The sequence below is a fragment of the Eumetopias jubatus genome, unplaced genomic scaffold, assembly GCF_037043125.1.
Source record: "Eumetopias jubatus isolate StellerSeaLion01/CBP00866 unplaced genomic scaffold, mEumJub1_p1.0 scaffold_9, whole genome shotgun sequence".
NCBI lineage: Eukaryota > Metazoa > Chordata > Mammalia > Carnivora > Otariidae > Eumetopias > Eumetopias jubatus.
In genome coordinates, this window is record NW_028274815.1 from 126,260,612 (window position 1) to 126,278,254 (window position 17,643).

At 54.6% G+C, this 17,643-nt stretch overlaps 1 protein-coding gene across 2 annotated transcripts in view; it reads left to right on the forward strand.

Annotated features, from left to right (window-relative positions):
- The first annotated feature begins 2,420 nt into the window (after positions 1-2,420).
- Positions 2,421-17,643, forward strand: part of SLC12A5 (solute carrier family 12 member 5) — a 34,625-nt gene continuing 19,402 nt past the window's right edge. Inside the window, exons 1-4 of one of the 2 annotated variants that reach the window (XM_028121917.2) lie at positions 2,421-2,541; positions 15,834-15,928; positions 16,245-16,376; positions 16,666-16,812. In XM_028121917.2, the coding sequence (XP_027977718.1) occupies positions 2,421-2,541; positions 15,834-15,928; positions 16,245-16,376; positions 16,666-16,812 (495 nt within the window). Of the gene's footprint in view, positions 2,542-10,192; positions 10,260-15,833; positions 15,929-16,244; positions 16,377-16,665; positions 16,813-17,643 lie in introns of those variants that run through there. The other variant, XM_028121918.2, reaches the window with a different exon arrangement.

Genomic DNA, 17,643 nt, shown 5'->3' on the forward strand with positions numbered 1-17,643 from the left:
AGGGGCCTGATAGGCTTCTCAGCCTAACAGGTCCAGCTGAACTCTTGGGATCCACCTTCTGAACGTGCTTCAATCATTACTACCTTGATGACATCATCTGCTCTCAATCAGTCTTAGAACCTGATGAGTACTAAAACCTAGGTATCGGTTAAACTCCTTATTCTAGTACAGTTTCTCAACCTGGGCACTATTGACATTTCGGGCTAGATAATTTTTTTAGTGGTGGGGAACATTGTAGGAATGTTTGCTGTCTTCCTCCAGGGGGTAGTGGGATCATGGACAGATGGCAGACCCACTCAGGGTCAGTGCTCCTCTCCCTACATTAGATCCCAATGTGGGGGTGGAGTGCAGGGAGGTGATGGGGAACCCGTGGCTCACGTCAGGCCGACTTGGTGTTAGCCTGGACTGCACAAGCGGCATCTCCCCACTCGATGTCCGTAACGCTGCCCTCCAGTTGTGACAATCAAAAATGTCTCTGAACATTGCCAGGTGTTCCCTGTTGGGCAACACTAACCCCAGTTGAGAACTATTGCTCTAATAGAATAAACATACAGACAAGTCCACGTGCCATAAGTGTACATTTCAATAAATTTCCACATACTGAACGCAACTGTGTAACCCACATCCAGATCAGGAAACAAAACATTCTGGCCCCTCTCCTGCTCCCTTGCAATCACTACCCCTCCACCCCAAGAATTACCACCATTACTTCTAACAGCTTAGACAGATTTTGACTAGTTTTTACTTTAAATAGTATTTTACAGTACGTACTCTTGCATCTGGCTTCTTCTTCTGCTCAAGGTTTTATTTGTGATATTCATAGATATTGTTTGTGAATTATAGATTGTTCATTCACGCTATAGTTTTCCACTGTATGAATGTCCCACTATTTATTTATCCATTTATTTTTTTATTTACCCATTTTAATGGGCATTTGGGTAGTTCCCAATTTGAGGCTATTATGAAAAATGCTGCAATAAACATTCTTGTAAATGTCTTTTGGCGAACATGGGCAGCCATGTCTTTGGGGCATACACCTAGTGTACCTAGTACAGCAAATAACGATGCAATTAGAAATGTATTGAGAAATTGCAGAAGCAGAAGTAGGATATTATATATTCAAATGTATTAAATCTTATTCATACAAGTGCTTTGGCAGGGTACATACCTCAGAGTGGAACTGCTGGGAAGACAGGTATAGGCATGCTTGGCTTGAGCAGATATGATCGAACAATTTTCCAAAGTGGTTCTGCCCATCTATACTCTCACCAGCAATGTGCGACAGTTTCCAGGAGTCCTTTTTGACTCCTCTTTCCATCCCACACAACATTCAATTCAGCAACAGGTTCTGTACGTTCTACTTCCAAAACATACCTTGAATTGGATGAATGCCACCGCTCTAGTCTGGCTTTTACCACCTCTCGCATGAGGCTCTGCAGGAGCCTCCTACCTAGACTCCCAGTTTCCACTCCTGCTCTCCTTTAGTGGAGTCTTCGTGCAATAGCCAGAGTGATCCCGTTAACATATAAATCAGATCACATCATTCCTCTGCTCAAAAACTTCCAGTGGCTCCTCTCTGAAACCTTCAAGAGGCCACATGATCTGCCCTTTCCCCCTCCCTCATCTCTTATCACTCTCACCTTTGTTCACTCTGTTCCAGACACACTGGCCTTCTTGCTGCTCCCTGAGCAGTCCAGGCCCCTTTTCAACGCAGGGCCTTTCCACTTGCTATGTTCTCTGCCGGAGAGCTCTTCACCCACATCTTTGCATAGCTGGCTCCTTCTCACCAGGGAGGTTTCAGCTCACATATCACATCTTCTGAGGAATCTTCTTAGGTCACCCTCTAAGGTAGTCCTTCCCCCTAGTCATTATCCTTGGATCCTATTTTTTCTCCTTAATATATACCAGAATCTCAGATTATCTTGTCTATGCGTTTGCTCACTTACAATCTTTCTCCCCTCACTCCTCATTAGAATTTAAGCCACACCAGGGCAGGAAGCCGGTCGATCTCAGGCAGTGCTGTATCCCCAGTGCCTAGTATCTTTGCCTGAAACACAGGAGCGCTATCAAGATGCGTTGAATGAATGAATGAGTGAATAAAACCCAGGTGTTTAGGAGACCCCAGCAGAGGAGGGCCCGGGCTCCAGGAGCCACACACTGGGGCCCCCGGTGTAGGGACGGTTCTCAGCTGCAGGTGGGATCCTCAGGCGTTTCCTAGAATTGAGAGCCCAGGGACTTGGAGCGAAATGGCCACGTTCTGAGGCTCAGCCCAGCGGGCACTAGGACCCTGCGCGGCGCCGCGCCCGGTGGGGGGCGGCGGACGGGGGGGGGGAATCCGCTCTTTCTGTCTGCTAGAGCCGGGCTGCAGCCACTTGTGCGATCTGGGCCCGTACCGCCGCCGCCCGGCCCCTTTCCGCACTATGAGCCGCAGGTTCACTGTCACCTCATTGCCTCCCGCGGCGCCCGCCGGGACCTGTGACTTAGAGTCCCACCCGCATTCGGCAGCCTGTCTCCGCCACCTCTCAGGGGAAGACGCCAAAGGTAGAGGCCGCAGGGGGCGGGGCCTGCCGGAGTGGGGCGGGGCGAGAGAAGAGGCGGGGCATGGTGGGCGGGTCTTCTCTTGGAAGGGGCAGGGCCAGGGCTGGAGGTGGGGTGGTCTCAGCGGAGGGCTAGCGAAGGGAGAAGAGCTGGGACCTAGCCGGGAGGGAAGGAGGCTGGATGGGCAATGGTGAAGGGAGGGGCCAGATTCGAGGTGGGCGGGGCACAGAAAGAGGGTGGGTGGGGCTATAGGCGAAGGGGCGGACCTTGTGATGGAGGGGCTAGAGTCAAAAGAGGGCTGAACTGGAGGGCACTGAAGGGGCGGGGTCATTTCGGGTAGGGGGCGGGACCAGAGGGAAGAAGGTGAAACCAGGGAAAGGGGAGGGCAGTATGATTAAGCGGTGGGTCCAAAGACAATGGGAGGAGGCAAGACTATCTCTGCTTGGGGGCAGAAAAGGGCGGGGCCAGAGAGGAAGGGGTTGTGCCGGGAGGATAGGGGTGGGGTCGAGGGCGGGAGGTAAAAATGAGTCCGGGACGCTGGGGCTAGTGCTGGCTCAGCAGGTGACTGGGGCCTGGAGGATCTTCCAATTCTCGGCCTCCCTGGAGACGTCGCGGACAGCGCCTGGGGATCCCGGGGAGGAGATGGGAGAAAGATAAGTTACTTTTGGGCAGCTAGATCTTGGGAGGATTCTGTGGGGTCTCCAGTCCCGACCCTTGGGGACCCACATAAGTCCCTCTGCTCCAACTCCAGAAGAGGGTTGGGTGGAGCAAGCTCAGGCTAGATTGGGGGCGTCCTCCTCGAGGACCCATTGCTGTTGTCTAGTAATGGAAGTTACAGGCAGGGTACAGCAGAGGGGAGGTGAAGGATCCATCTAGCTTTCGGTGAAGAATTAGCATCCTGGATGCACTCACAGTCTTCTCCGCAGGGGGCACTTGTCAGGGGTCCTCTTTCTGACCCTGCGCCCCTCAGGTCTGGAAGAAACGCTGCGAATCTGCTCAGTGGCCCCGGCACGGGGAGGAGGAAGAGCCTCCCCGGGCCGCCAGGGGTCGCTGCTGAGCCGCAGGTGAGCTCACTCTGCCGCAGAACTAAGCACCGACAGCCCTGGAGGGGGCCTTTTCGGGGTTTCTTTGGCGAACTCCCTCTTGTGTAGATGACCAAACCGAGGCCTAGATTTCCGCAGGCCTCCAGCCCCTAAACCAGCTGCCTCCTGGACGTGACCATTTGGAATTCTTGGGCTCCTTCCATTCTTCATACTTCCCCATAAACTGCCTCCTTTCTCATTTTTTCTCATTTTCATGAATGTCCTTTCCATCCTTAGAGTTTCAAAAGTCAGAACTCCAGGAGCTATTCTCAACGCTTCCTTTTCTTTTCCCACTGGATGTAGTTGGTCCTCACATGTTGGCCAACCCACCCCAAAAACTAATCCTGAATCTGTCTTCTCTCTCTTCTGGTCACCATCACTCTGTACAAATCTCCATCATTTCTCACCTGGCCACGGCCATAGCCACAGCCTCCTCACTGGTCTGCCTGCCTCTGATGCTGTCCTAACCGCCCTCCACACAAGCTCCCCATCGCTTTTAGGATAAAGGCCAACGCAACACCGTAGTCTGTCATTCAAACTCTTTCCTCATCTGCTCCGAGGCATAGCTGTCCGTGTTCCTCTTCCCACCTCCGTTAGCCATAACTCTGTAGGTTATGGTTCATTTCACCTCTCCTGAAAGGCTTTCTCACTTTCCCTTGCTTCCAGGCAGAGGCCATCATCCCTCTTCTGCCCACCCTCTGCACCATTTGAGCATGTCCCAGTGGGTGGGAGTTATTTACTTGTGGGGCTCCTACAACTCAAAAGCAGGGACCATATCCTTTTGTCTTAGTGTTCCAAGTTCCAAGCCCGCAGCCTGGCACTTGGTAGGTGCTTAATGTTCGTCAGACAAGAGAGGGAGTGGCTGGAAGCTCCTGCTTCTTCTACCCTTGCCTTCTCTCTTCCCATTCCCCATCCCCTGGCCTGAGAATAAGATGGCCCTCTCTCTCATTCCTGGGGGATCGATAGGTCTTCCCATTCCCATTTCCAAGATCCTGCACATTGAAGTAAAATATGGCTCCCAGTTTGGGGGTGTGCAGGTGTGTGCGCAAACTGGGTGTGAATCTAGAATGCTGAGTGCTTGTGGCAGAGGCAGTGTGCGTGTGTGTGTCTTTGTGTGTCTTGAGGGAGGAGCATCCCGCACGAGCTCTGATGACCTGTGGGGCAGTCAGTGAGTCAGTGCTTGTATGTGTCACTGTATTCCAGTGTGTTGATGGGCATTTGTGTATTCCTGGGCCTGTCTCTGGGGTGGGTACCTGTGTGTATGAGTTTATCAGAAGTTTCATCTTGAGAATGATTTGGGTGACTTGTAACCTCTTTGGTCCCGAGAGGTGCCTCCAGCCCCGTCGCCTTGGTAGGTCACTGCATGGGGAGGTAGACGGGGGCTCCCTAGGGGAACCGAAATCTGGTGATATCTTTCCCACAGCTCTTCTTGTGTCAGCCCTCGGGCCCCAAGGAGATGTGTTCCTCACGTCCTGTCCTCACCCAGGCCCATGGGGAGAAATGGCAGCATGTAGAAGGTGGGGAAGGGTTGGGAGAGGTTTGGCAGGTCACTTGTGTATGAGCATTGTCTTTAATTCTGGACTCAGGGGGTGGAGTTTGCCTCTGGAAGTGCCTCCTGCTGCCAGGGGATCAGCTGTAGTGGGGACATAACTGACGGGGCTGAAAGAAGCAAGTCAGAGGCTGATCCTTGAATCCACCACGAATCCTGGGCTGCAGCCACCACACCTTCGTTGCCTCATCTGTACTATGGGGAGGTTGACGATGACTTGGCTGGACAAAAGTGGACCTGGGGCCAGTCGTTACCACTCTGAGCGATTCCCGCATCCCTTTATGCTACTTCGCACTGTGCCTCAGTTTCTGGTGGAGCAAGACAGGGCACTGGAAAGAACCTTGGGCCTGGGTTAAGACTAACAGGAGTTGAGATGCGTTCCCAGGAGTGAGAAGGAGCTGACTTACGCTAGGCGGATGGAGCAAGACCACAATATAGCCCAACCACGCTCTAGCTCAGGCTCTGTGGTGTCCCCTTGGGCACGTTGCTTCCCCTGTCTGAGCCTCAATTTCCTCATCTGTAGTATAAAGGAGTTGAACAGGAAGCTATCTGAGGGTCATGCTAGCCATAAAAATGCTAGGATTCTTTGATGATCTAGAAGGGTGAAGTTCTCTGCCTCCTCCATACCCAAACCTCATGTTTCAGTCTCTCTATCTGTAAATTGGAAAGAAAGACACTGAGTTATTGGTATAAATATCTGATTTGGAGATCTCCAGCCTGTTCAGGGTGTTCTCCGGTCACCCCCTCCTCAAGCTGGGACTCAGAACCTCACTGCCCAGTACTTCAGCCCAAGGTGAGCCCTGGGAATCTCCATGGTAACAAACTGGTTATGAACGGGGCTGCAGTTGCCATGGTGACGGGCTGCTCTCCCTCCCTCCCTCTCTCTCTCTCTCTCTCTCTCATCCCCCTCATCTCCCCCCCCACTTCTCAATGAACCAGAGCGATCTGCAGGCACCAGCTCTCCTGGTGGGGTGGGGGTGGGGGGGTGGCTGCCGTGCTAAGGGGGTCCAGATTGAGAAAGAGGAAAGATGGGCTGAATCTGTAGGGAATGGGGGGCTGTTGGGGTGCCATTGCCATGGTGACAGGGCTGCAGCCTGTTAATTAAGCCCCTGGTTGCCACGGAGACAATGGTGGTTGACGTGCTCTGCGGCGAGCCCTGTGTGTGTGGGGTGTGCTGTGCTCTGGACTCATCAATTCACTGCGAGGGTTTTGGGTCTGGAGGACAGGCATATAGTTTGGGGAGAGGAGTGAAGGAGGGAGTTCAGGGCCTTGGCTCCAGGAAGACAGAGCTGGGGTGGGTGTGTTAGGTCAGGGGGGTAATGATATGCAGATAAGGATGGATAGGGACTGAGCCGTAAGGAGGAACACTGTGCCTGCCTCCTGTGGAAAGAAGACCCAGCCAGGTGGCTCCAGCTTCCTCCAAATGGCCTCATACCTGGGTCAGTGGATGGAGCCCTGGGCTGGAGGTCAGGGAGCTGGATTCTAGTCCCCAGTCTGCCACAGTTCACCCCATGACGAAAATTGGTACCTTTTCATTTCTACACTTTAATTTACCCCTAAGTGAGGGGTGGCAAAAAATAATTTATAAAGTCTCTTCCAGTTCCCACATCCTGACACTTAGGCAGCTTCCCTGAAATTTTTTTCTCTCTGAGAAGCATAAGGTGAGGGGTGGTGGTGAACTTTAGACATTCAGAATTCAGGAACAGGCCCCTTCCCAGCTCTGCATCTTGTGTCGCTTGAATGAGAGTTTCCCTTGCCCTAGATCTTCCTAGGGCTCTGGGTGGAGTTGGGATGCTAAGCTGGCAGCCATGTTCCTGGGGCTCAGAGCTGAGGGTCACCTTACTGGTGACTTTACTAGCCAAGGCCAGGCTAGCAGTGCAGGAGGTGCCTGCAATGGTGTTTTCTCAAAGCCTCACTGCAGCTGGTTGGCCTGAAGCCAGAATAGGGACCAGGCTCCTTGAGAGGTAAGGGGTGTGAATCGAAGGGATAGGGTCTCCCTTAGGGGCCATCTCCATACTTGGTCTGGGCTTCATCTGAGATAAATGGAGAGAGCACTAAGAGCTTTCAGAGTGGGAAGACATCCCTTGGATTTATGTGACCTAATCCTTTCATTTTGCAGATGGAGATACTGAAACCCAGAAAGAGAACTTAATTTTTCCCAGGGATAGAGTTTGGGGGCAGAGGACAGGGTAACTTCACTGTGTCTTGAATTCCAGATGCCTTGTGAGATAGGAACTCCGGTGAGGGTAGGCAGATGGGGCACCCAGGGGAAGAGAAATCACCCCTGCCTTCACCTGTGCCCCCCTGGGATCTAGGTTCCTCCTGTGGGCGGGCTCAGTCCCTGAGTGGCCAGGGCTCTGGACCACAAATGAATGGAAATACCTCCGGGGGAACATCCCAAATCTGAGATTTCTGAAAAAAATCTCGGCATTTAATTTATTTCACAGCACTTCACATATGAACATGCCACACATTTTGCTATGTTACCTGTCTCTACAGAGTAGTGGAAAACCATAATGCTGCTGGGAGTGGTGGTGATGGTGGGGTGTGTAGGTAGTGGAGTGCTTAGAAATTCCTGAGCACGGGTCTATCCACCTGCTATCCTTTTAACCCCTGTCACCAATTCAAACTCCTTCACCTCTTTCTTTCTTCCTTTCTTCCTTCCTTCCTTCCTTCCTTCCTTTCTTCCTTTCTTCCTTTCTTTCTTTCTTTCTTTCCTTTCTTTTCTTTCTTTCTTTCTTTCTTTCTTTCTTTCTTTCTTTCTTTCTTTCTTTCTTTCTTTCTTTCTTTCTTTCTTTCTCTCTTTCTCTTTCTCTCTTTCTTTTCTTTCTTTCTTTCTTTTCTTTTCTTTCTTTCTTTCTTTCTTTCTTTCTTTCTTTCTTTCTTTCTTTCTTTCTTTCTTTTTCTTTCTTTCTTTCTTCCTTTCTTTTTTAATTTTTCTCCCTGGGAAAGCTAAGAAGACCAATTCTTACACCTCGTCCGAATAGCTAGCTCTCCATCCTAACAAGTCCTTCTACCGTCCACAAAACCCAGTGGCAGTGATACCTTATTGGTGGGTCCCTCCAGAGCCCCTTTCTGTCAGCTGCCAAAGACTATGATTGACCTCATCTGAAGCCACTGATAATTGTGTTCAAGGACTCTGAGCTGCAGGTCCAGTCAATGACTCTGAAAAGTCATGTCCTAGAATGGGGCCTCTAGTGTGGGCGGCTTTTTAGAACCCTTGAAGATCTTCTGGGCCTACCTCCGGTTACAAGCTGAGGGGCCACTTCAGTCCTGCATCTCTGAAGCCTGACCACAAGAAAAGGGAAAGAGCTCATCTCAGACCCTTCCCTGTTCCCTTTTTAGTAGCCAAGAATCAGAGATAGCTGAGCAGTTTGATTTGACTCTATCCTTTTCCCTTCTGTTGGAGGCAGGACAAATTTTTTAAAAGAATTTATGTTGAGAAAGAGTCTTAAACTAGAATAAAGCAAACTGGACTTTAGATCAAATCCTGCCATTCACTGGCATTGTGTGTCCATAGGCTGTCATTTCTCCTCTTTGGACCTTAGCTTTTTCATCTATAAGATGAAAGTTGTCCATTAGATAAGATGATTGATGTGATCCCCTCCAGCCCCAGAACTCTCCTGAAACTTAGAGGGCCAGTGCTGGGGGCCAGGGGGGGTCTGAAAATGATTTCCCCTTCTCTCACCCTTGGATGTTTAGATCTTCCGGAGACACAGAGTGTCCAAACCTCTGATGCTGCTTCCTGAGATGTCTCCACCACAGGCTCAAGTCTGGATTCTAGGGGTTGTCCCAGAGAGGTCCTAGGACAATCAAGCTTCTGGAGGACTGGTGTCAGGGGAGGGAGAGGGACACAGAGAGCATGCTGGCTCTGGAATCCTCAGAAAGCAATCCTGGATTAGGGGATTAGACACTCCCACCCCAGGAGAAAATCTGGTCCCAAACCGGCTAGCGGCCTCATTCCTCCCTCCCCCACCGCTACGGGCCAGCCTCCTACCAGCCTGCCCTCCCTTCAGGCTGCACCAGCCCCAGTGAGGAGTCAGCCATCCCTGGAATCTCATTGCTGCCTTCTCTCCTCCTCACCACATCTCCTTCCCAGGGTCATTCTACAGTCAGAGGGTCCCTGTCTGTGGACTACTGGGATTTGTCTTGGGGGTGAGATGCTAGCACTCAGTCTAAGCACAATGAGAGGGTTTACTGCAACTCCTCAGGTTCCACTCTTCCCATTTTAAGACAGGATGAGCCAGACAGTTCAGCACAGTGACCCTGAACCCCCTGGGGGCAGCACAGTGCTTCAGTTAAGGGCTCTGGCCTCAACACACCCCCCGGTTCCAACCTCTTGAACAGCGATTTGGGAAAGGATCTGGTTCTCCGCTCCTCTTCAGGGCTGGCCTCCCCAGCTTTGCAGACAGGCTCCCCAGGGACCCATATTCCATGGCGCCCCACCCCCGCCGCCTCAGTACTCCTCGCCTTCCCCCTAGGGGTCACCCCAGACCCCCAGCCAGCCAGCCACTGCGGGGCCGCCTCCCCGCGGCCGCGACCTAGTTCCCTGCCGTTATTTTTAGGGCGCGGGATGGCACCTGCCCACGTGCCGGCCCCGCCTGTGCCGGAGAGTGGGGGGCGGGCGGAGCCGCGTCTGCTCGTGGGAGGCGAGGCCCCCGTCCCCCGCAGCACCCCCCTCCATCCCACCCGTGCAAGCCCCCGGTTTTCGTGCGAGGGGGCCTTCAGCCGCGCTTTGCCAGCCCCTCGTCTCTTCTTCTTCCTCCCTCTCGCGCTCCCCCCCAAAACCCCGCCAGTGGCTCACGCCTCCTGCATACGGGATGAGGTGAGCAGCGCCGCCGCTGAGAGGGGGCGCGCGCGGGTGTGAGCGTGTGTCCGTGTGCGAGTGTGTGTGCGCCGGGCGGGCGGGCACTGCAGCTTCTTCCTCCGTGGAGCGGAGAGCGAGAGAGCTAGAGCGAGCGAGAGAGCGGCGAAGGCGGGCAGAGGGGCGCGGGCGAGGCGGAGCAGCCATCCCCGGGCCCGGCGCCGCGCCGCCACCATGCTAAACAACCTGACGGACTGCGAGGACGGCGATGGGGGAGCCAACCCCGGTAAGGAGCGGCCCGGGGGCGGCGAGGGAGGGGGCGGCGAGGAGAGGAGGCAGCTCTAGGGTTAGAAGCAGAGCGGGGGCCGCCTCCTTCAGAGAAGCGGCTGGGACCGCCCCGGGCGGTGGGCGCCCAGGGCGGCCTGGAGCCCTGCTCCATTGGAATGCGCCAGGCGCTGTCCGAGGTGCTGGAATGCGCCGCGCCCCGGGCAGGGCTGGGGGCTGAGGGCTTGCCATTGCCCACAGCCCGGGACAGACATGGGTTAGCTAAGCGGGGGAGGCGGTGGGAAGGGGATGGAAGAGCTAGAATGGGCTGACGTGGACCTCGACGGGCGGGAGGAGGGTTCCTTTCCCCAAGAAGGGACCCCGGCGTCCTGGCGCAGAGCGTTGACCGGCGGCGCGGGGAGGGGGTGGGGGGGTGCAGTCTGCTGCAGTCCCTCGCTCTGAGACTTCCAGCTGAAAGGTGGGGGGAAGGTGTCCATGGGGGGTTGGAGCCATATGACAGCCCCCGTCCGGGCTGCGGTGTCTCCTTAAGGGGACACTTGGTAGCAATCCGGGCCCCTTCCCCCAAAGCTGCCCGAGGTCCGACCTCAGGCTGAAGCGTACCTCCTCCGGAGATTTTCAGCTCTACTTTGCGGAATCTCCCTCTCCCTCTCGCGTACCCATGGGTTCCTATTCAGGACGGGAAGCAAGATCACCCTCCTTTCTTCCTTCTTTCCCCTTCCTCTCGGTACCCTGGGATGACAGTGAGGTTGCCAGGGCGGGGCAAGGGGGAGCCTTTCTAGTCAGCTCTGCTAGCTTCCCCAATGAGGCCTCAGGAATGGGGTCCCAGCCGCTGAATCCCCGGCGCCGCGGCGCGGACACTGCGGACGCGCTGCGGTGGGTGCGGAGACTCGCTAGGAGCCCAGGGGCTTGAAGCAAGTCCTTTCGCTGCTCTTGCTTTCCGCCGCCCTCCTCCACGGCTTCCCTGCTCCGAGGTCTTCGGGGCCAGCCACCCCCTCGGGCTCCCAGGCCCCCCGCCGCCCCCCAGCGGTCTCAGCCATCCATCACGCTGTCAGCCGCCCCCACCCCCCACCCTCCAGCGGCGCTGCGTCCCTTGCGCACTAGCGCGCCTCCCGCTCCGGCTGTCGGCGCTCCGCTCCTTCAAACGCTCCCCTGGGCATTGCTTGACCCTCTGAGCTGAGACTCTTGCAGACCTCCCCGGGGGATGGCCAAAGAGCCCCAAGGACTGAAAGAGCGGGGCTTCCAGGGACTGGGAGCCTAGACTTGAAGTCTTCCGGATCCTGGATCCAAGTCAGAGTCAAGTGGCCAATTGGGAAGGCTGTGAACACCAGGGTCCCCAATTCTTTGTCTAAGACCCCCCTTTTCCTCCCTGAGGTTGAGTGGTATACAGGGGTCTGAACCACTGGCTGGCCAGCTAGCTCATCCATCTCCCCAGTGACCCTGGGGTTGCCTCATCCAGCAGCCGCCCCCTCCCCAGCAGGCTTAGGCTACGGGGGAAGAGGGTTTGGCAAAGTCGAGTCTGCGGCAGAACCAGGCATCCCGACGCGGTGCCCAGGGAATGAGGTGTGTGTGTGTGTGTGTGTGTGTGCGCGGGGGTCATTGCCATCTAGGATCCCCTTCAGATGCCTCCATTCTGAGGACAGGGGCTCAGGCTGAGAGATAATCTCTGCTCCCTCCAGACACAGGGTATGGTCCGATCCCCTAGCCCCTGCTTTCTCTACCCTGAGGTTTGTGCCTTTCTGGGCCTTGGGGTTTCCAAGGGGTCTCAGGAGGCCTAGAAAAGAGGCATCTCTGTGTGGAACAGGAGTCGAACTAGGAACTCCCTTCGGTTCTACCCACTCCCCATTAGTTTCTAGACTCTGAGTGTAGAGGGCCCGTCTGGAGACCTTCTCTCTCTGTGTAGGGTCCGGAACCTGGAACTAGAGTGGCCAGGACCTGGGTCAGATGTTTGGGGTCCCAGAGGGAGACCGACTCCTAGTGATGCCCCAAGATGGTCATAGGGGGCCCTAAGGACCTGCTGGGCTTGAGGGAAGAGGGACTATCAGACCAAGAGCCTCTGCCATCTCTCATCTTATGTTCTTGGGGATGTAGGTGAGGACCTGGGTACTGACCTCAGGGAGGTGGTAATAGCTCGAAGAGTAAGAGGGCTCCTCTGGACTAAAGAAGAATCCTCTGGACTAAAGAAGACCCCTATCCCCTTGGGGTCTGACGCCCTCCCCCACTCCCCCAATCTGGCTTGGGGATTCCCCTAGGCCTGGCCCCAGGCCCCCCGGGGGAGGCTCCTTAGCCCGCGCCGCTCGCCTGTTTCCTCTGCGGGAGCTCTGGCCGCCGCAGCTTAATTGAAAGCCGATTCGGGCTGAGAGCTCCCAGGGGGCGGGGGCGGGGCGGGGGCCAGGCGGAGAGGGCTCAGCCTCAGTCTGGCCCTGCCTCTCGGCGCGCGCGCCACTCGCCGCTACCCATCAGCCTGCGTCCTGGCTCTGGGGATTCAGGGCGAGTTCCCCCTGCTTCTCTGAGAACTCCTGAAGCTCGCCCTTCTCCCCGCAACCAGTGCGCCCACCGTTCCAAGGAGGGGACGAAATCAGCCGCGGCAGACGAGGCCGGGAGCCTAGCGTCCCGTCCAGATGGCGGGTGGAAGGGCGGGACCCAGGACGAGCCTATTGAGCCGCCCTCTCCCCGGCCCTCAGCTCCTAGCTGGGATCCGGCCCCGAGCCTGGCTCCGCGCTGCGCGTCGCGTTACATAAGCGGCTGCGGGCGCGTGGCCGCCTCGGCTCCGCGCTGCGCTCTCTCCCCGCGCGGTCGCCATGGAGACCGGCGCGGGGCTGCCTAGTAGCGGGATCTCGAGCCAGGACGCCCCCCTTGCCACCCAGCACGCGCCCCGGGACCCCGGGAAGGAGGAGGGGCTTGGGAGGGGGCGTGAAAGGCAGAGGGGAGGGACTCTCGTGTCCGGTTGCTCCGGCCCCCCAGCGGACGCCGCCGGGAGAGAGACCCAGATCCACAGGGCACAGGACCCCTAAATCCTGGGGCTTGGGGAGGGGTATGGGATGGGGAGCCCGGGCTGGGTGGGGCACCATGTGCATGAATAATAATCGTACTTGTAATAGCAGCAATAGTTCCGCTTATGTGCCAGGCACACCCAACAGGCATTATTTCCCTTAATCCTCAGGACAGCCCTGTGAGCTAAGCACAATTATTATCCCTTTGCAAAGAAGGAAACTGAGGCTTAGAGAGTTTAAGCGACTTGCGCAACATGTCGACACAGCCAGTGAAGCTGGAACTGGAGCCTAAATCTTGACCCCAGCCCCTTTCCTTAACCATCAAGAAATTTGTTCTCATCCCCTCCAACCCTCTTGTTCCCACCATAGTGTGGTGAGAATATGAAGCATTTTGTCAGCATTGTAAAAGGAGGAGGGACCCACTTCTCTTTTATTTCTCCTGTTCTCTGGCCCCAGACAGCTCTTCTGAGACCCTGGGGGTCAGGAAGGGAGCCTGGGGGAATTTGCCTCCAAAGATTTTTTTTTTTCCTGAGGTTCTATTATGTGCTAGATTCTCACTGGGGGGACAGGTTTGTCATTTCCAGGAACTCATATGTGAGAAGGAGGAGGTGATGGTGCCCCCCCCGCCCCTTTAGGGATCAAGAGTTGCTGGCTTGATGGATGAGGTGGAGGTCGTGGGAGGAGAAGGTGGTGGGTGTCCCTTGAGCTGGTGAGGCATCCCTTCCCCCTTCAATGACTTTGAGTCAGGATGAGATTGGATTTGTTAACAGGTTGTGCTCTAGGGATGGACCCAGGCTGGGAGACTAAGGAAGGTTTCCAGGAGGTAGGGAGGAGAGGGATGGGGGAGGATTTGGGAAGATGGAGGTGGAGAGAGACATGACAGGAGATGAGGGAACAGGAAATTCGGAATACATAGGGCCTCAACTTCGTTTGGGATTTGTTAATTGGGGAGTCTCCCTAGGGTCCAGAGAGATGTCTACTACTGGGATTCAGCCCTGGAACTGAGAAAGGGTGCCGGCTGAAGCCAAGGTAAAGTGCCTGTGGGGGTCCCCTATATCTCTTTGAAAGGACCTCTCCTAGATGCCCAAGAGCCGTTCTCCTTGGGTGATCTCATCCAGATGCACGGTTTCACACACTTCCTCCACCTATTCTCATGGGTTACCCTCATCTTTTCTCTGCCCAGCCTCTTTCCTGGGCCCCAGACTCTGTATATCCAAGTGGCTTCTGGACATATTTGCTTGAGTGTCCTATTCTACCTTACCGTCGATCAAATTCGGCATCTTCCCCACCCCAATCGCTTCTCTTCCCCCATTTATTAGATAGCACCATCACCCACCCATTAACCTATGCTAGGAACCCCAGGCATTACCCTAGATTCCCCCTTCCCACGTCCCCAAACATCTGGCATAGAAATATGTGCCAGTAATTCTTGAGTCTGCCCATTGCCCTGCATTGCTCTGGTCTGGGTCATCATCAGCCCTTGCCTGGATTGCTTAAATTCTCAGACTATCATCTGTATTCTTCATCTAAAGGCCAGAGTGATTGCTCTAAAACACGACTCCATTCACGGCACTTCTTTGCCTCAAACTCTTCGATGACTTCCAATTGTCCTCTGGATGAAGGCCAAAACCTTTAACATGGTCTGCTAATCATGTAAGGACCCAGCCCGCACCTTCTGAGGCTCATCTTTTCATAAGTCAGTCTCCACCTTTCAGCCCCGCTCTCCCTGCCCCTTCCTCAGACTCAAGCCAGATCAAACTTCTTTCAGCATTTCTGACCCACTCTGTTCACTCTCCCCTCTGGGACAGCGAACATGCTGTTCTCTCTGCTTGGAACATCCTCCCGCCTCCCTCCCAGTCTAGCTCTTACTCATCCTTCAGTTCTCAGCCTACTCGTCACTTCCTCTGGGAAGGCTTCCGTGACCTCCCAGGCTGGGCCGAATGCCTCTCCTATATTCCCACAGTCCCTTGTTCATCTTCTATCACAGAATTTACCACTCTGGGTTGGAAATTCCTGGATACTAGTTTATCTCTCTTGCCTGTGGGTTCCCTGAGGGCAGGGACAGTGTCTTGGTCTGTGTTTACTCTCTGCTCCCTCCCCATGCCCATACTGGCACATGGGAGAGATCCAGTGAATATGTGTTGACGGAAGATGCATGAGGAGCATAGGAGATGCCAAATGGGTCACTTCTCCAAGAGGTGGAGTATCCTTTGGGCCTCCGGCTGTAGTATTCTCTATCTCTGCCTCTGGGAAAGAGCATGCTTCCATCACAGAACACCAGCATGGTCCCAGGTATGGTCAAGAGGGGGATCCCGACGAGTGTTGGGTGCCCTGGTGAATGAAGAAGGACCCCAAGAGCAAGGAAGCACTCACACGTTCATTAAAAATGTAGTATGTGCCAAGGAGCTCACTGGGCTCTTTATACATGCTGCCAACGAAAACACTGCAGCGGGCTACTGTTAGCTCCAGCTTTTTCTGATGTGGAAATGGAGGTTCAGAGAGTTCCAGTGGCCACACAGCTGGATGTGCAAGCAGAGGGATGACAACCAGCTGGTGCCAGACCCCTGACTCCTCTGCCTTCTCAGGTGATGGCAACCCCAAGGAGAGCAGCCCCTTCATCAACAGCACTGACACAGAGAAGGGAAGGGAGTACGATGGCAAGAACATGGCCCTGTTTGAGGTGGGTTGCTGGGGTGTGCCCCCCTCTCCAGTTCATTTCCCCCATTCACTGCCATCCCTCCCTCCCTCAGGAGGTGTCCTTCTCTCCACATCCTCCCCAGGTCCACCTTCTCCTTCCCGTCACCCCTGCTACTCCCTCTCCTTACCCCGCCACCCTCTTTCCCTGTTTTCCATGCCTATTCCTTCTCCTTCCCCATGGCATCCCAGCCCCAGTGGTTTGCCATCCTTGCCCCCATCTCTCTTGGCCTCCTACCAAGGAGCTCGCCTGTCCCTCCCCTAGGCCCTTGTGTCTTACTACTGCCACCCTCCCTCCACAGGAGGAGATGGACACCAGCCCCATGGTGTCCTCCCTGCTCAGTGGCCTGGCCAACTACACCAACCTGCCCCAGGGAAGTAGGGAGCATGAAGAGGCAGAAAACAATGAGGGTGGAAAAAAGAAGCCAGTGCAGGTGAGGACTTTGGGGAAAAAAGAAGGAGGGAGGAAGGAGAGGTGGATGGATGATGGAGGAAGAGGGCTTAGGAGTAAGGGGCTGAGGGTGAGGAAGGGTTGGGAGATGAGGGATAGAGATGGAAGGAAGAGGGGAGAGGGAAGCGGGGTGAGCACCAGAGGGAAGAGGGATGAAGGGATGGGGGTGGAGAAAGAAGGAGAGTGGGGGATGGAGAACGGGGAGAAGGAGTGGGTCTGGGGCGTTCGCAGTGATGAGGGGCTGCAGGAACTGACTCTGGCCTCCTCGGCAGGCCCCACGCATGGGCACCTTCATGGGCGTGTACCTCCCGTGCCTGCAGAACATCTTCGGTGTCATTCTCTTCCTGCGACTCACGTGGGTGGTGGGCATTGCAGGCATCATGGAGGCCTTCTGCATGGTCTTCATCTGCTGCTCCTGTGTGAGTGACACCATCCCCCTCCCCACCCCCCTGACCGCTGGGGCAGAGCAGAGACCTGGGGTGGGGGCAGGGAGGAGGGGAAGCATGAGACCTGAGCTTTTTATAGGAACCACTGCGTATGATCTTTGAGAGTAAATTAGGTCTGTCTGATCCTTCCTGCCTCTCGCAGGCTGGTCCCTGATGGCCACTAACCAGGTTTCACCTGGATCTGTGTTTGTGTGTGTGTGTGTGAGTGAGTGTGTGTATAATTACACAAGTAATGCAGGTTCATTGATGAAAAAGATAGGCGTACCGAAGGAAACCAAATGCACCTCGAAAATCGCAGTCGTTAACATTTTGGTTGGCCCAGGCTCACAAGAAATGGGAGTATGTGTCACAAACAGCTTTGTAACAGAATCTTTTCCATCCTCCCTAAAAAAATCAAATATTTACGAAACACCTACTTCTCGTCACGTTTCCATTTCCTCACACATGACCCTAGAGCCGCCTCTGCGTGTGTGGTAGCCGGGACTGATGCTAGTACGCCTGTTTTATTTCTTTTTAACTTTTATTTTGACATAATTTCAGACATACGGAAAATTTGCAAGAATAGAACAAATGTTAACATATTATGGTATTTAGTCCATCCTCTCTGGAAATACCTTTTCTCCCCCCTGAATTGGAGAGCAAGTTGCAGACATGATGCCCCTTTATCCTAAATCCTTCAGCATGTGTTTACTAAAAACGAGGACATTCCCTTACATAACTGCAGCACAATGATCAAAACCAGGAAACTAACACTGAGACTTTAATGATGTCTTAATAGTGACACCTTAATCATGTTTTAGCTGT